This window comes from Canis lupus, chromosome 3 (assembly GCF_011100685.1).
Source record: "Canis lupus familiaris isolate Mischka breed German Shepherd chromosome 3, alternate assembly UU_Cfam_GSD_1.0, whole genome shotgun sequence".
NCBI classification, from domain to species: domain Eukaryota; kingdom Metazoa; phylum Chordata; class Mammalia; order Carnivora; family Canidae; genus Canis; species Canis lupus.
The window spans coordinates 86,416,841-86,435,028 of NC_049224.1; the positions used below are offsets into that span (position 1 = coordinate 86,416,841).

Below are 18,188 nucleotides of genomic sequence, written 5' to 3' on the forward strand. Positions count from 1 at the left end.
CCTCATATATTATCTCATTAAATGAATTCTATTAGGTCCATTTTTGAGTTGGGAAAACTGAAAATTGGAAGTTTAAAAGTTTTGTTGTACAAGTTAACACAAGAAGAGCTAGGACCTAGCTTTTTTCTTCTTTCCTAGTGTTTTCATAGGAGAAATTGTTACCAGCCTCCTCTGTGGTTTCTGCCAGGGTATCTAAAGCTGCTTTTCATGACAACAGACCTTGAGTTCTTTTTGTGATGATGGTGATGATGATGGTGATGATGATGATGATGGAGTGTGATAATGAAGGCAGCTGACAGTAATCCAAGACTATGTGTAAGCTCTCCACGTTTATATACTCATTCATGATGTGGATGATTCTCTTTATGGATAATGGAATAGAGGTGTAGGAGAGGTTGTCAACACGTGATTATGGGGCCTGGACTCAAATATAGAACTTGACTAATTCATAGGTTAGCTCCCCGCAGAGATAATGATCAACTTACTTCTTGGAGTGAATGACTTTCATTCTTATCCTTTCACAAGAAGACCGATTTGCCACCTCTCAATTTATTTTTTGCTGTGTTTCCCTGAATGCTCTCCATTTTATAGTATATTTCAAAAATTTGATGATCAAAATTTCTCTGAATGTTAACATTTCAGAGATCAACAAACAACAAAGAAAAAAGCCAATATCCAGAAAGATCACTTCCCGGTCCTGTTGCATAATCAAATTATTTAATAATAATAATAATAATCAATAAATGTTTTAGATTTTAAAAAGCAATAAAACTATATTAGACAGAGAGGAAAATGGCATAGTTACATATCTCAATTCAGTCACTAATGTGATTTGGTGATTTTTTTCACTCAATTATTCATTCACACATACTTTAAAAAAAAAAGACAGTAAGCTCCATGAGGGCAGGGACTAAATCTTTGTTCACCATGCCTGGTATTTGATATAGCACTTAAAATATGGTAGGATCCACTAATATGTGCAAATTAAAGAATCAATCCATGAAGTATAAACAGTTTGTATTTTGCTTTTTTATTTTGTTGGTTAGGATGTCATAGACATTTTTAACCATAATCCTTTTAAATCCTGCTTAAAATTAAATTTACAAAGTAATTGACTATTTGTGGACAAATTTGCATCCTAACCAAGAGTGAGATTTTTGTCTTTAATTCTCCCAAACTGCATCTTGCTCTTTTGGATTGACTCAAAACTGAAGTAATATAACTTGTGAAGCCAAAGATTGTTCTCTCTGGGGTTCTATTTGGTATTCTTAGAAACTCTTTAAACAAATCTCTCCCTGCATCCATGTTTTGTCACTCATTAGTGAAGTTTGTACCTAACAGAAGGGCATCTATTATGAGCTTTTTTTCTGCCAGTGATGAGAGTATTGCTGGTTCATCCCTATGAGCAGGATTAGCCATCACTGGGCTGGTGACTTGCACTTGCAAGGCTGCATTAAGAACTGGACAAGGCAGGAGATCCCAGGTGGCTCAGTGGTTTAGCGCCTGCCTTTGGCCCAGGGCGTGATCCTGGAATCCTGGGATCGAGTCCCACATCGGGCTCCCTGCACGGAGCCTGCTTCTCCCTCTGCCTGTGTCTCTGCTTCTCTCTCTCTCTCTCTGTGTCTCTCATGAATAAATAAATTTAAAAAACCTTAAAAAAAACTGGACAAGGCAGGGTTTGACCATGTGTCATATAAGAGTGACTGGACCAGATCCTGATTCAGTGCACAGCAGTGACCTTGGCTAAACAGGGGTCTCTCTGACCCACGGACATCAAATCAGATCACACTGAAAATTAACTAATCCTTACAGCCAAAATGGAAAAAAGAAAGTATTTTGTCTCTGAATGTTTTACTCGACCTTATAGTAACAGATTGACCTTGCTTGATTAAAAAATGTACATGTCAACACCTAGAACCTTACATTTCAGTAAATCGAAATCACATTTTTGTGGTTGTTTTTTGTTTCAAGTGCTCCTAACATCACAGGGATGTATGAATAAGTTCATTATGAAAGGTTCATCATGAAAAAGAGACTTATAAATCCTTTAACCCAATTCCAAAATTGATCCCCTAAGAAAAGTTAAATATCACTGTTGTTTGTAGATTGCTAGATCACCACAAAGATAATTCTTCTATAAATACAGATGGTGCCCTTATGGAAATTACATGACAGTAAGTAGATGCCAATAGAAAAAAATGACACATTGATTAGCTAATAAAATGGTGTTCAGTGGAATTATGCTTCTTTGTCTAATTTATGGCTTATTTGAACTGATGATGCCCTATTTTCATTTTGGCTTTTAATAAGTGTTCCTTTAAAAACTTTTAAAATGTAAAATAATATGAATTTGATTGTCTTGAGCATAAAATGCTCATCATCGATTAGTAGTGAATCATGGCTATAAAGTTTGCACCTCCTCACCCCTTCTCACCCCAAGCCATTCTTGTGAATCAATTGCCAGCAGGCTGAAAACATAGCACTAGATTGACAGGTATAAAAAATGAACCAATGAATAAGTTATTGGCAAATTATTGATATAAAATCAGTATTCCAGGTTTTGGCAGGCAGAGGGGAGGGGACGGGGCAAACATCTATATTTACTTAGTGCCTAATATGTGTCGGATCATAGAAACAACTTCATCCTTGGGCCCCTCCTGGCTCGGTCTCTGAGCTGTATTATGCTGAAAATAATCACCCCCCCTTTCCTTTTCCAGCATCCATCAGTTAAGAAAGAGTGCAGAGGAATTTTATCATGGTCTCAGGACAAGGAGGGCATTTGAATATTAGCATTACATTTTCCACTTTCACTACTCTGTTTGTTGGTGGGTGCAATGTTGAGAAATGTTGCCCAACCTCTTGGAAATGGCACGTGAATAATCCTGTAATCAGCGTAATGTATTCTGTTATGGGAGTAATCAAGTCATTCAGCTTTGAAGTAAGATCCAATTTTTAAAAAGTGGCTGATGAATGCAGTTTCAGGTATTTAGAAGAGGCTGATGTACCTGGCCTCTTTGGGTCTTCTGTTGGAAAGTACCTGAGGAGACGGAAGTGGACCATTCTAAAAATATCTGAGTTTCAGGACGTATTTTCCCTAGCAGGCATAGTATGCAATTTGAGATCTTAAACATATCTGTGTGCTTTTGAATCTAGCATGGCTGAAATCTGAGTTGGTTGGAAGAGAGGCCCCAGCAATGGTGGCCCAAGCTACTGGAGAGAGAACCAGCCATCCTCTTCTTTTATACTGTTCTTTCTCCAGAGCTTGCGGGGTCAGGGGTCCTCCTTGCTCTGTAAGCCTTTGCATACATGCTCCTTCCTCAGAGCTGCCTTCCCTGAGCACAGTTTCCCTTCCCCCAGCACAGACCCGCTCTCTCCCTCTTTCCTTTTTGCTTTTCATCCCGGCTCTTATAACCAACAGAAATTCTTGTTTATTTGCTGGCTCCCCCTCCTCCGGGAGAATGTAAGCTCCTTGAGAGCAGAGACTTGGTGATGTTCATCACAGTGTCTGCAAGACCCCAGATGGTTCCAGACACTTCGGAGGCACCGACGAAAGACTGATGGAAAGAGTGAATGCTTGATTCTCAAACAAAGGCCCCGAGACTCCTTGGTTCAGAGGGTCCCCCTCACTTCCATCATTTGCATTGCTCCCCGCTTCAACAGTCCGGCTCATTCACGCTGCTATGATGACATGAAGCAGCTCCTAGGTGGCACACCCAAGGGTTAAAACCACCTGGTGGCTTCTGTCCCAGGTAGGAGGCTGCTGTTAATCGGGCAGCTCTGGTTTGGTCCCAGCCAGTTTCCCAGCCAGGCCTCCAGCTGGCAGCAGCCATGCAAAATGCTCTGAGTGTCCCTGCGAGTTAAGCGTCCTATTACTTAAGACATCCATTTCAAAAATAACTCCGGCATCTATGGTTATGTTCTGTACTTGGTTCTCAGGGCTTTAGCGGTCCAAATCCCATTAATGCCAGAGCCCTTGCACAAAGCCTTTTGTATTGACTTGGGTCAACTTAATCTCTGGGCTTGTGTTTCCCCTCCCCCACCTTAGGCTTCTCAACAATTCTCTTGCTTACCCCCTCTCTTGCCTTCTCTCTCTCTCTCTAATTCTTCTATGTGTTGGACTGGACAATCTGAGGGAGAAGAAGAAACCCTTCTCTCATCTCTTTTTTTCATCTCTTTTTTTCTTCAAAAGGAAGTCCCTTGCCTTCTCTTCTCCCCCTCTCTCCTTTTCCCATTCCTTCCTTCCTTCTTTCCTTCCTTCCTTCCTTCCTTCCTTCCTTCCTTCCTCCTCCTCCTCCCTCCCTCCCTCCCTCCCTCCCTTCCTTCCTTCCTTCCCTACAACATTCTCTTCTCTTACCTCAGAGGATGTGAGTGAATCACATGGATTCTCTCTGTCTGCTGTTGCATTTTAAGCCTGTGAGGAATAATAATCTTGGGCCTTACTGTCTTCTTTGTTTACCACTTCCACTTCAGATCTATCTAGTATTGTAACATTAAGTAAGATCTTCATGGAAAGCCCCATATATAAAAATCTTCATGTACAAGTAGGTAATTTTTGCACTAATCATGGTATATCAACACATCCCTATAGAATTTCTTTTCTTTTTTCCCCACCATTGATTTCCTGTTTATGAAAGTCATGCACACTCACTGGGAAGCATTTGGATGATATAGAAAACCCAGGGTGACTTTAAGCAGCAGGTTTCCCCAGTGTAGCCAGAAGAGGTTTTGGCTTTCAAGAGAATAATTAACAAAACTCGTTTTAAGAGCCCATTTATTGCAGAAAATAGGGGAATTACCTGTCCAAGGGAATGAGAAGTGTTCAGATGTTGCTGACACTTCCCTCCTATGCACTGTGGCCCCAGAATAATGACTCCTTTAACAGGAGAGGAGAAGTTGCTGTGGTCCAGTGGATAGGAAACACTGCTACCAGGCTTTCTTGGTTTGCGAAAATATGCCCAAGTCTGCCTTTTCAAAGAAAGCCATCAGACCACAGCCAAACCAAATACAGTATATATTCCTCATCTTTGGATTCATTTGTTCTTAGAGTAAAGCCATATTTCCCAAAGTCCCTTCCATTGAACACTGTCACATGTGATTTTCCATGTCAAAGGGTTCCACAGTTAAATAAGCTGGGAAACACTCATCCCATTGCTCCTATTTCTTGGAGACAAGTGATGCATATGAGCACGTTACAGAACAGGAGGGTCCCAAGTAAAGAGACTTGTGTTAGTTCATTTTATTTTTTGTTTCTAAAACTTATTTGATTGATGCCGCCCCCCCCCCCTTTTAAGAGTAACATCTACTTATATTTCTTTGAGCCCCTTGGCCACAAAAACCAGAAGACAAATAAGCAAAAGCAGTTACTGTATACTTACTCTGGGTACATAGTCTGGAGCTGTTGCATTTCTGGTATCCTTTTTCCTTCAGGATGAGCCAAGGAAAGCAATCACTCAGATGTCAGATTTGTGCCAGGCATGATGCTGGGCACTTTCCTTGCATTACCGCTTCTGAACTCCACAGAAGCCTGATTTTCATTTTGTAGGAGGTAAAGAGGCAGTGGAACTTGCCTCCATCCACTCAGCGAGGTGAGTGTTGGAGCTGAGCCAGGCCTAGGGTTGCCCACCCCATTCTTGGGCTCTCAGTGCTTCGAACACTCATGTCCTTCAGCAAATCAGACATGGGCTCCACTGTGCCATGCCCACTTTGGGGGCCCCTAGTGGCATTCATTGATGGCCCTTTCAAAGAAACTGCTGTTGACAGTGTGGCATCACACACAGACCTCTCTTGGTGAAGTCTACATAGCCCTCATGTGAAAAGAACTGGAAATCCAGCGAGTGGTGTGTATGTACCGATGTCCACATCCATCTCTCTCTCTTCATTGATATGCCAGCTTCCCCAGAATCCATCCCAGGGCCCTCAACGTAGCAGGAGCTTGGTGACAAATGTTTATTGACATGGCATGGAGAAATAAATGCTATGTGAAGTGTGGGTTCATGTCCTTACACTGCCTGGCCTCCTGTGCTTTATTTTTCTCCATAGTGTTTCTCATGACTGGACATCTATGTTTACTTGTTTACTGGCTTAGAGGGTATCTCCCCACATTTGGATGTGAACTCATCGGGGGGAAAGTTCTTTAGGTCATTTATTCACTCCTGTAAACCTGGACTAGGGACCCAGTAAATTTTTGGTGAAAGAATAAATGGTCAAATACAAGTTTTTACCATTGCTTCTACTTTCCCCAAATTCCTCCAATTGCTTTGTTTTCACCTGCTTCTCTCTCAGGAGTAGTTAAAAATCTATTTAGGGCTGTAAATAAAGGAAGTCTCCATCCTTAGCTGTTCTAGCACAGCAAATATTGAAGGACTCCGGGTTAATGGGCACAGGGGCTGTTTACAAGGCAGAAACAGCTACAAAGTCTAGCGTCCAGGAAGGTATAGAGTCACAGGGACAATATGAAAAGTCGCCACTCTGTGCCCATTGCTGTCACAGCACAAATCTCTTCAGTAACAGAGTAGCACAGGACCCGCCAAGAATGCAGAGCGCCGCTGAAAGGCCTTCTGCCAGAATGTTTTCCTACGGACCAAAGGGTAGAGATTGCAGCATGCTCAGCCCTGATCGGGTTACCACAGCCACTTTAATCTCCATTGCTGCCCCTTGAGGTGGGGACAGAGCCCGGGACTGGGGAGGTGATGATGGAGATACGTGTGTGCCATAGGGGCCCTGGGAGACTTGTGTCTCTTGGCTGTGGGGCTGGTGGGGCTGGCGCTGGGAATATGAAGCGACTTGCCACACAGATAAAGTAAGGGATTCTTAAGTATGAGTCTGTTGATAACTTTCCTTTAATTTGGATTCTGTTGTATAAAATCTTTGTCAAAACAGGCTTTTAGCCCACACAACCGGGTGGTGGCAGATTGTGTCTCAGCGGCCGGTTGTACTCAGGAAATAAACCACAGCTTCATGTAGGGGTCCGCTTTCATGATGGGTGCGTGTTGGAGGTGGGGAGGTGAATAAAAAAAAAACCCTGGATCCCTGTAATAGCCCAAAACAGCAAAGTAGAAGGAGAAAGGCATGGAATAGAGCATGAATGGAACAGAATAGCTAGAAAAATAGTCTTCTCAAAATGAATGGTGTTATCCAATTAAATACAGGTTACTAATGCTAAAGGACTTGAAAAAAAGCCTTGCCTTGGAACAAATTTATTTTCTTAGGCCCCACAGAATGAAGCCAATCATCATAGGCTCTGATTAATTATATCCTAGGTTTAAAAAAAAAAGGCCGAATAAACAGTTTTTCTGCCTATTTTTCTGGTTCAGCATCCACATGTAAGGAAAGGTATCCTGTGATTAGGGATGTAGGTGTTTGTCCTGAGAGAGACCATGTGACCCAGGAGAAGGGCTGGAGGGGATCTCTGGGAGGATTCAGAGGAAGATGTGGATCTGGGGAGGTGAAGACTCTGCGTGGAGTCGTCTACATTTGAGGGTGAGGAAGAAGGAGAGCCAGGGCCAGTATGCAGGGACGAGGTCTGAGGGGAGGTACAGATAGATGTGCTCAGCATTCGGCTGTTTAGATGCATTTAGTTGACCAGAGGTAAAGGCAGGAAAATGGAAAGCAGGCAGAGTAACAGCGGAAACCTTCTCTATTACGCAGAGACTTTCTCGGGCAGAAAAGAAAGGGGGAGGGCGCTGATTTCTGGAGTGATATTTATGAAAACAGGTCAGGAAGACTGACAAGGAGGCAAGTGTAGAGCTCATCGGGATAAGAATGTCCGTGTCTTTCTATGTACAAGGGTTGTATGAACCCGTGTGCACACAAGTAAGTGGTAAAAGTTATTGGGGAAGCGTCAAGGTGGAAATTCATAGCTGTTATTTTTGTGGCCTCTAGCTACAAGAGCTAACAGGTGAAGATAGTCTAGAGACCCAAAGCGGGGAAAAAAATGACATTTTAACATTTTTGTCAGGTAGGCAATTTAAAAATAAACTTGAATTCAATATATACCATTAATGCTAGGGGTTGTGTTATAACGATGCAAAAATGCCTTCTTTTCGGTAGCAGTTAAAAAAAAAAGTCTGTTGTAGGGTGCTAGGAACCATATATAGAAGAGGCATATGTGACTGTGCCAGCAGCCTCACAAAGCCGCTGAACACATACCAGGAGTCTGCCCTCCAGAATTAACACCATAACCTATGTCAGGGGCTCACTATTATCCTAATATCTGCTTTTGGATCCTGTCCAGCCCCATTAGCGATTCCCATGTTGATTGCTCTGTTACTCGTGAATGTTAATTGCTTCTAAATCTCTTTGGATGTTCAGATGCTTGGGGAAAAAAATTCTGACTGGCGAAGGTGCGAGTTTTATTAATGTGCAAGTAAACAAGAAATCTGTTTAGAGACCCCAGTGAAGTGTGTGTGACTCAAGATGTCATAAACAGCTGAGGTGGCATCTTGCTTTGCATGTCTGTCGTATGTTGGTGGTGTGATAGTGGGGGATGGGGTGGGAGACAGGTTCTCAGTGCTATCCATGGTGTTTGTCCTAAATCGGCGTGCTCGTAGATATAGTCAGATAATAAAATCCTTCCCTCTGGGATTCCTGCTTACTTAGTATGAAATGACCGTGCTACCTTTGAGATAAGCTTACACATGGAAAGTGATATTAAGTCAGAAGATGTAAAAACCTGAATCTAATTTGGCCCATCACCTATGTGTCAATCTCCATAGTTTCCGAACCAGAGGGAACCTTGGAAATGAGCTTCTGAAGCTTCCTTATTTTATCACTGGGGAAGAAAGGCCCAGGGGCTGGGCCCAGGAGCACTGGCCAGAGAGCAAGGTTACCTGACTCTTGGCCTAGTACTTGAGCAATCAAGAGAAGGGAAGATGATAAAAACTGGTGTTTATTATATTTTTCAGAAGCATTTCAATGGGTGTGGAGTTTTTTTTTTCTTTTGGGTGAGAAAAATCTATTATGATCCAGTATCGAAATTCATTTATTAGTAATTATTTTGGTATCCCAGTGAAGGAAGATATAAGGGAAGGGCGCAGCACACAGTCCAGCCTTGCGAGTCATCCATTCAACCAATATTTATGGAGTGCCTTGACCCTGGGATTTATTACTGAGCAAAAACGTCACTGCTGTTACGGAGTTTATATCCTGGTTGAGGGTTAGGGGGGCATAGAAAAACAAGGAGATGAACCATTTGCTATTAGGTGGTGGTGAGCCTCATGAAGAAAGGGAAAGTTATAAGGGGACAGAGTGGGACCAGTTGTAACTATGTTAGACAAGTGTTTGGGAGAGACTCATTGAGGAGGTATATGAGCAGAGGTCATGGATGTGTCTTCAGCAAGATTGTTACAGGCAAAGAGAATAATTGCAAGGGCAGAAGTCCCGAGGTGCGAACGCTCTTGGGTATTTGAGGATGAGCAAAGAGGCCAGTGTGGCTGCAGAGGTGACGGTCATGAGACATCACGACCCTCAAATCATGGACTTTGGGAAGACTCTGGGTCAGACATTTGGAGAAGATACATCTTTTAGCATTTCTGTAGTCCCAAATAGTATGGCTCATAAACAGAGCTCAGACTCATCTTTTTTGAGACTATTCCCCGAAGGAACCATCTTTCTGGGACTGGTGTCTATGACTCACCAAGAGTGTCCAGAAACTGTCAGATCTTTCTGGAGAGTTTTAGAACAGAGTGATTGTCACTGTACTAAAATCATTACACCATAGAACTGTAAGTTTCCTGATGGTAGGACCTGTGTCATACACAGTTTTGTGTCCTCCGAGAAACCACACGCAGTGCTAAACTTAGATGTGGTAAGAACATATTAAATATCGATTATTTGTTCAGTGCGTGAATAAATGGCCAGAGAGTGGTAGAAAGGATGGGGTGTCCTAGAAAGGGTTGTTAAAAATACACCCTTCTAAAAATGCTGTTGGCGAGAGTACTTCTGAAGCATTCTGACTTCCTTGGAATCATTTTTAAAGACAAGTCCATATGCTGACATGTGAACATAAGCATGTAACAAACTGAACAGTAGTAACATTATTTTCAGGCCAAATTTTAGTTGGATGGTTGTATTTTGTCAATCTAAATTTTTTTTCTCCATGTTTTAAATTGGATATGGGAAATTTTTCTAACCTCTCCTCTGGTTTCAAGGGAATATTGGTGTCTGGGCTCATAAGACCAAGGGTTACATTCAGCACTGTCTTCCGTGGGCAAAAATGTATTTAATACATTGAGATTGTGGTGGAAATTACGTGGGAAAGAACGGTCCCCCAGGGAAAGAGGGGTGGTCAAGTTGCATTGGGATGGGGAAGGAGAAAATTTATAAATCTTGTCCTCTGTTATTGAATTCTCTCATTGTAATGGACCAATAATTTATTGGCCTATTGCATTTCAATATCCCCATCTGCAAAGTGGGGGTAACACAAACCTACCCTCTGCCTTTCAGGTTTTTTGCGAAAATCAGTGAACTAATATTGGTAAAATTGGAGCCCCATGGATGAAGGGTACTTTGTAAGTATAACACATTATTGTCATGTTATGTTCTATTACTCCAAAGTGCAAATACCAGATGTCTGCTCTTGCCATATTAGGAAAACAGTAACACCAAGTTTCACACCCAAAGATTGATAATCTGACTTCCTTTGAGGAATTTAATATTTCTGAACTCTCTAATGTTTTGTCAATATGTTGGATGTGGAAAAACCTGACTCACCTCCCCAAAATATTTTGGCAATGTTTTCCAGACAATTTGGAAGATTACATGTCTGCAAATTGTGTAAACATGTTGATATAAACTCTGGATATGAATGCAACGTATCTTTCTTTCTCTTTCCTCACCTTTCTCCTTTTCTTCTTCTTCTTCTTCTTCTTCTTCTTCTTCTTCTTCTCCTTCTCCTTCTCCTTCTTCTTCTTTCTCTCTCTCTCTCTCTCTCTCTCTCTCTCTCTTTTTTTTGATTATGCATTTAACTCTATTTTGAGCAGTCAGTGTGTGTATCAAAGAGATGATTGGTTTTTGGGGAGAGACTGAATGTTTCATTGAGGTGAGCGATGTTTTGTTAATGATGAAACTAGGTTAGACATCCCTTAGACAAGTTGCGAAGTATTGTGTTTCCAGACTTGGGATAAAGGAAGGAGGCCAACTAGCAAGGTGAGTGAAGTGTGGATCACGTCGTCTGGATCACGTTACAGCCCAGGTGACTTGGGAGTGGCTTCCTGCCCACGGAATGGCCAAGGGTTGCAAGCCCAAGAGCAGGCAAAAATGGAACAATACTAAAGCAACTGCTTCATCTGATTTTCCCCACCGAATGGTACATCTTTTTATTTTGCTAGGTCAGCCAATGCCCTGGCATTGTGTGAAGGAGTAGACAGGTCAGTGACATGCCCAGTGCTATGGTGTCTCTGCTTTCGATTGGGGGTCTTTCTTTCTTGGTCTTGCGGATCTGGGAGTGGAGGGGGGTGGAAGGGAGGGGGAGGCGAGGAGCGGTGGGAGCAGGGATGGAGGAGGGAGAGGGGATGGGAGGTAGGAGGGGAGGGCGGGAGGGAGGGGATGGGAGTCAGGGAGGTAGGTGAGGAGGGAAGGCTGGACGGATATGAGGTGAAGGAAGAAGTGACGGATGTCGGGAAGCCTGACATGGAGTCCTCATTCGACTTTCCTCCTTTACTTCTTCCTTCCTTCCTTCCTTCCTTCCTTCCTTCCTTCCTTCCTTCCTTCCTTCCTTTTTTAAAGAATAGCTATCACCACTTAAAATCTCCTAACAGAGAGAGTTTAAAAATGGTTGTGACTGCTTATTAAAGCCTGTTTTACTGAGATTCATGGAGTTGTAAGGTCTTCTGTCTGGAAAGATCCATACATGTCCCATCTAGTGCTGTTTCTTGGCTGGTTCTAAATATTCCATCTGATGGTGCCTCAGAACCTCTATAGGAAGACTTACTACCTCAAGAGGTGACTCCTCTTTTCAGTTTCAGGATTCTTTCTTGATTTTAACCTAGAATACCCTCATGGATCTTCCACACAATGGTTCTAGTTTTACTGTCTGCATCTACAAGGAATTAAGACTTTCTCCTCCAAAGTGACACCCTTTCCACTATTTGGTGGTAGTACAGGGGGTCTCCTGAAGGTGGCCTCTTTGTCAGTTTTATTCCCTCAACAGCTGGACCTCACGTACCATGACTTCCAAACTCTCTACCCCTCCGAAAGGCTCCCATGTATCTATATCTCTCTTAATGAGCAGCACTGAGAATCCCCTTCCCCAGGCCCCATTCTGCATCCCAGAGTCAAGAGATCTAATCAAGGATCCAGAAGAGAATGACCTCGAAGAAATCGCCAGGAATCATATGCACCCATGGATTGGTTTGAGTAATAAGACAGCAAAGCCCACATCCCTCAGTGAGGTGCAGATGATTGACAGAGAGAAAGTTGTTTTGGTTAATAATACAATCTACTTGCCTCCTGGAGACACAGCAGTAGCCTACTAATTCGTTAGAAGTGAATTAAGGTTGTTTACCGATGTTTTAAAGTAACTGTCAGAGTGAAGAAAAAAAAAAGTTCGTACTAGATGAGCCCACTCACCTACTTCGGAGTTGCTGTTTATTTTAAGCTGAGTGCATAAATAATATATTGAGATACGAAGGGTGATTTCAAGCATTAGAACAGAAAGCCTCCTGTTTACTAACTGTCATTGGGCTGAAGAGAATTTAAACAGCCCTGAACCTTTTTGTCTGTGAATGCAAGGCATGAAATTAACTTACATTTCATAGTTAGCAGAAATCATGATTAAGGCAGTCTTGTTGATGTGTCTTCTGCTGATCTGGGTCTTTTTTGCTATGCAAGACAAGCTTTGGCAACAAAATGCTTCCCATGTCTTGTTAGAAACAAGACCCCCCTCCCCGTGCACCTCCCCTGCCCCTCCGAAATAAGCAGGGATCCGTCTGGGTCACTGAGTCAGTTTGTTCTGGATATAAAGACAAGCAGTGGATGAAGACTAGATTAGGTTCCAGGAGTTCTAGTCCTGACTGCTAGAACCCTCTTTGGATTTCACTTTCTTTACCTATAGAATGGGTACAAGAGCATCTGCTTCCATTTCTTCACAGGAAGATGGAGACCCCAGTGAGGTCATTGTTGTGAAGTGGCTTTGAAAGGTATCAGGTGGAACAAGGTGACAACTGTTAATGCTATTAATAACTTATATGCATGAACTCCTTTCATTCCCCCAATAACCCTATGGGATGGGTCCTATTATCATCCCAATTTTACCACCACAAAAACTGAAGCACAGAGAAGTGAAGGGATTTGCTCCATCATCTTATAGCTAAAAAGTATTAAATTGGAATTCAAAGGCCAGGCTATAATCTATGGATTGAGAGTTTGCTTCTTCACTATGACTTATTTGGGAGAATAGGTTTTCCCACCTATGACGGTGCCTCTTGGTCATGCTCCAGTAAATGAAACATTGTTCCTAATGGCCTGGACCAAATTTAGCTTGAGAAAATGCAGGTATGGCTTCTTCATGAGTGATTACCAGCAAGGAGGCTTCCCATGGGGTAGGATGTAGCCAACTGTATGGATTAATTACGTTTTATATGTAAAGAGCCTCGTGATTCTGAGATGAAAAGGCCTAAGTGAAAAGACTTATAATGCTTTCAGAAACAAGACATTTGATTCACTTTTTGTCCCTATAAACTTGAAAGTGTGATAGCCTATTTTGGAATAGAGGGAGAACGTTCAAAAATGAATAGAAAATGTATAGAATGTTTAATTTTGCATGATTACATTTAATATTTTCCAGGGTAACTGTGGCAAATAGAAGTGCATGATAATATCACAGTATACCTATTTCAGATGTTTTGATGAAATACGCTGGCTTTTGCGGCGTGATACTTGAATCCTTTGGGACAAGTCCCTATTAAGCAAATGAACAAGAATGTATTTGTGTTTGCATCACTGAAAATATGTAATTTGTATAAGTGTTTTTTATTTATATTTACATTATATTTATTTGAATTTCAAAAGAGGAAAGAGCCTGAAATGATTAATGAAAATAAAAAGGAGGTGTAATTTGCAGACATTTCCCCCTGCAATATGCTCAGTCTGTACTGGGGTCATGCTTCAAAGTCGGAGTGGCAAAAGTGCGTTGCGATTTGCCTTGGATTTCTGAATGAAGCGGTTCAGAAACAGGATCATTTCCAAAATCCCAGAAAAATGGATGGACTCGTGAGAAACAATCAGCTGAGGGAAAGAATAAATTCTGTACTTCTCCACTGCAAAAATCTCAGCAACCGCTGCTGCTGCACCCCGGCTCTTGTTAATACAATAAGATAATTGCGTAATTAAATACACTATGGAATTTCAATAATTGGAAACTTTGTTTTCTCATCACAATATGCAACTTGCTGATGTTGGAAAGCATCGCAGCGTTTTAGGGAGGCTGAGATCAATCTTTCACATCACGTCCCCTGCAGCCTTCTGCTGCTCCTCTGGCGGTTCTGAGACACTTTGCTTTCGGGTTATTTTTAGTTGGTTATATTTAGACAAAGTGAAATTAAGCAGGAAGTCCCCCAAAATCTGACTTGCCTGCCCAGGCGGTGGGAGTTGAGGCTCATTTCGCCGAGAGCGTCCCTGGTGCCCTCTAGATCTTTCTAGGTAATAATGGGTGAAGAGCAAGCTGTGGCTGAGTGCCCTTTGGAGCTGGGAGCAGCTCTTTGGGTCATAATTTCTGGATGGCTTAGTGGAGTTGCTGAGATAGTAGACTCCAGAGCTAGGCTCCTCGATAGGATCCTGGCCTGGCCTCTTGCATGCTGTGCGACCCTAGGAAAGACACTTAGTGCCTCCCGTTTGCTTACCTATGAAAGGTGAATCTTAGCCTTGGTGCAGGGTGGAATTGAGTGAACCTATAGAAGGGGCTGAGAAAATACAGGGCAAGTTGTGAGCACCCAGTCAACGTTAGCTGGCTGAAAAAACAAAGATGAATAACGCCCATTCCCTGTCCTGGAATAGTTTAATCAAATTGGGGCAACAGACATGTAAAGGATGATGCTGATGCCAATAAAAATGATAGTATGAAGGCGATGGCTGGCAGACGGGAAGATATTTTAGCAGGGACTGGCCTGTCGTCACAGTGTCCCCAGCACATAACACGCAGATGATTAAATGAATGACGCAAATTTGGCTGAAGATTATTTCATCTGAGAGTCAAAACGGTTTTAAGCAGAGTGGGTTCCTAGCTGAGTAGTCACGTAGCACGTAGCTGGGACTCGATACATGTTTGGAGGATAAATGAGTGAATGAATGCATGGATGAAAATTACTTGAAGCATTGCTCCCCAGGACTGCAACAATCAGTTTGAGAAAACAGGTTGAAAATATTAGGGCCAATCCAGGGCAAAACAAGTAAGACACGTAGGGTGTGACATTTAAGGAGGCCCTGGCTCTCAGAGTCGTGCCAGCGCCAGGGACGACTCACGCTCAGGGTTCCCCCAGCTACTTCCTTAAATTTTGCACCTCAGATGCCTTCCTTTCTTCACCCTAGTCCAGACCTGTTGAATATTTTAGCCGTATGTGTATGCCTGTGCTTTATTTGTATCTGCTTTTGAACATCTCCCTCCAATTTTATTTTGACAAATTGCAGAGCTGCCAAAAAAAGTGGAAAGATTAGCATAAGGAACACTCTGAACACTTTTTTTTTTACCTATATGAATTAATTATCAATATTCAGTCACATTGACTATCTCTCACCATAGATAGGACTTTGAACCTTGTCCTAATTTACCAGAGAAATCACACATACAACATCCTCCCTCCCACCTCTAGTGCACATATGTTATATTTACTTCCTCAATTCTGCACCTCAAAATTATAAGTTTTGGAGGAAAAAGCCGAAAAGAGCAGCAAGAAAACTTGGCTTAAATTTTTTTTTCAAGTTTAAAAACCAGTGCTTGAAATTTATTTTAAGACTATTCATATACTAACATATTTAGAACATGGCCAATATAAGATATCTACAATTTTAAAGGTTACAAAGTTTTTCTGGATGCTCTGACATTCTCTTTCACAGAAGAGAGATTTTTTTTTTTTTGAAAAAGCAAATTCCCTTGACCATGATTTTTTTGAGAGCCTTTCAAAAGTAGACGGTAGTCCAATTACTAATACAAGACCATCCTTTTCCATGTAAAAAATACCTCTAAGGAGTGACTTTGCAAGTACAGTATAGGGGCTATTTATAAATTCGGTGATATCTTCTCCAATAAAAAGGAATACACACTTGACTTTGGGCTACACTGACAAATTCTCATGGAAAAAATATTTTTCTGACAATCTTGAATGTTTATAAAAGATAAGGTATCTGTCTCTGAAGTTGTGGCAAGATCTGCCAGAAAGTTGCATTATTTCTGTGATTTTGAAAATGCTCTCCACGAAGTGTAGGGAATCTGGGGAGGGATTCAGTGCCCTCAGTGCCACCATAGGTGGTAGTGATGACGGTCAGTGGCGATAAAGGAGACCAGCGTTGGACTCCAGGCCAACCACTCATGTTCCATTGGGATAGCTCTGGGTTGTGTGTTTTTTATTGGCATCTGCCTAAAAACCAGTTTTCAATGAAGTGTTCCAGAGCTAAAAGCAGAGTTTGGAAACGTCAGCATTGGTGGCTAGAAGATAAAACAGGGTAAATTCATGCAGCGTTGTTAGTTGGCAGTGAGGAATGGTAGCTGTCAACTTGCATGGTGGGAGAGGTCAGGAACACCATGAAAAGCAGACACAAGAACTAAAACACAGTCAGTGTCTAGAAGTTTGAAGCGGGGTCAAATGTCGAGCCATTGCCTGAGGCAGTCATTCTGAAACTTGAGTGACTCCTGGTCCTTAACCCAGAGATTCTGAGTTAGTAGCTCCAGAGACGGGCTCCGGCATCTGTTTGTTCACAGTCATCCCGTAATGTGCAGAGAAAGGTTGCCCTCAAGTCACATTTGTGTCAAAAAACATTATTATATTTGGTGTTGATAAAGATGACTGGAATTGTAGGGAAAAGGTTATTAAACTCAGCTCCGTATAATGCAACTCTTTTTCAAACTTAGGGAAATTTCAAAATGATTTCCTCCCTAAAGTGCTTAACATAGAAAAGACTACTCTGAATAACAGAGGGGGAAAGACAAACAGGTAAGTAATTATGTTATAAAGTGGTGACTAAGTCCAGTGGGGGAGGTCCTGCAAGGGGAGGGGAAAGAAGGCTCTCTCTGGCTGGTTGCTGAGATGGGCCCCTGGAAGAGGGGCTCTGGCGCTGGGGTCTCATGGCTTAGGAGGCTATGCCTAGGCTGGGTTATGTGGGTGGACCTGGGTTTGAATCCCGACTCGCCTGCCTACTGGTTGTAAGATCTTAGGAAAATCACCTAATCTCTTTAAGCCCGAGTCTTCCTCATAGAGGAAGAATAAAGAATAAAGAGGAAGTTAGACAGTTGTACTCAAAGTACTGAGCACAGGGCCTGCAGAATAATAAATGCTCAATAAGTGGTTGTAATTACTCTGATATCCATTTAAGGCGGACCTTATGACAGGTCGGCGTTCAGGAGAGCAGGGATGAGAGTGTGTGTCCGTTGGTTTTGTTTCTGGTGTTTGGATGAAGGGGGAGGGCCCAACAGAGCATTGCAAAGCAGAGGAAGTGTGTAAGCCCATCTCGAGGTAATAGATGGTGTACGCTTCTGTGCCTTCAGTGTTCCCAAAGGTGTTGTTTGTGTAGAAGGTTCTAGATGGTATAAATGTTTAACAAATATTAACTAACTTATTCCTTATAGTGGTTCCTGAAATAGGTGTTATTATTTCACAGACCATGAGCCCAAGGCACAGATCAGTTAACAAACTTGTCCAAGATCACCCAGATGGTGGTGCAGAACCTGAATTTATTTATCTATCTATCTATCTACCTACCTATTTATTTATTTATTTATTTATTTATTTATTTATATTTTTAATATTTTATTTAATTAATTTATTTTTTTAGAACCTGGATTTAAACACAGTCAGCACCTGTGCTTCTAACCACTGTGCTATGCTATTCTAGTAATAACGATTTATGCTAATATGTATTAGGAAAATACAACTAGCACCATCAAAACCATGCTTTTGCAGATGTTATTGCCTAGAACAATAGTTACATTTTTTTTAAAGTACCTTGATTTAAACGAGTCCTATAAACGGAATAATAGTGGG

General features: G+C 41.9%; 1 protein-coding gene across 3 annotated transcripts in view; it reads left to right on the plus strand.

Annotated features, from left to right (window-relative positions):
- PPARGC1A (PPARG coactivator 1 alpha) overlaps nucleotides 1–18,188 on the plus strand; it is a 639,471-nt gene that overhangs the window by 172,949 nt on the left and 448,334 nt on the right. For 2 of the 3 annotated variants that reach the window (XM_038533573.1, XM_038533566.1), the window contains one exon: nucleotides 10,444–10,508. The exons of the other annotated variant lie outside the window; for it this stretch is intronic. In XM_038533573.1, coding sequence (XP_038389501.1) covers nucleotides 10,491–10,508 — 18 coding nt within the window. In that variant the 5' untranslated portion in view covers nucleotides 10,444–10,490. Of the gene's footprint in view, nucleotides 1–10,443; nucleotides 10,509–18,188 lie in introns of those variants that run through there. 3 annotated transcript variants of the gene reach the window in all.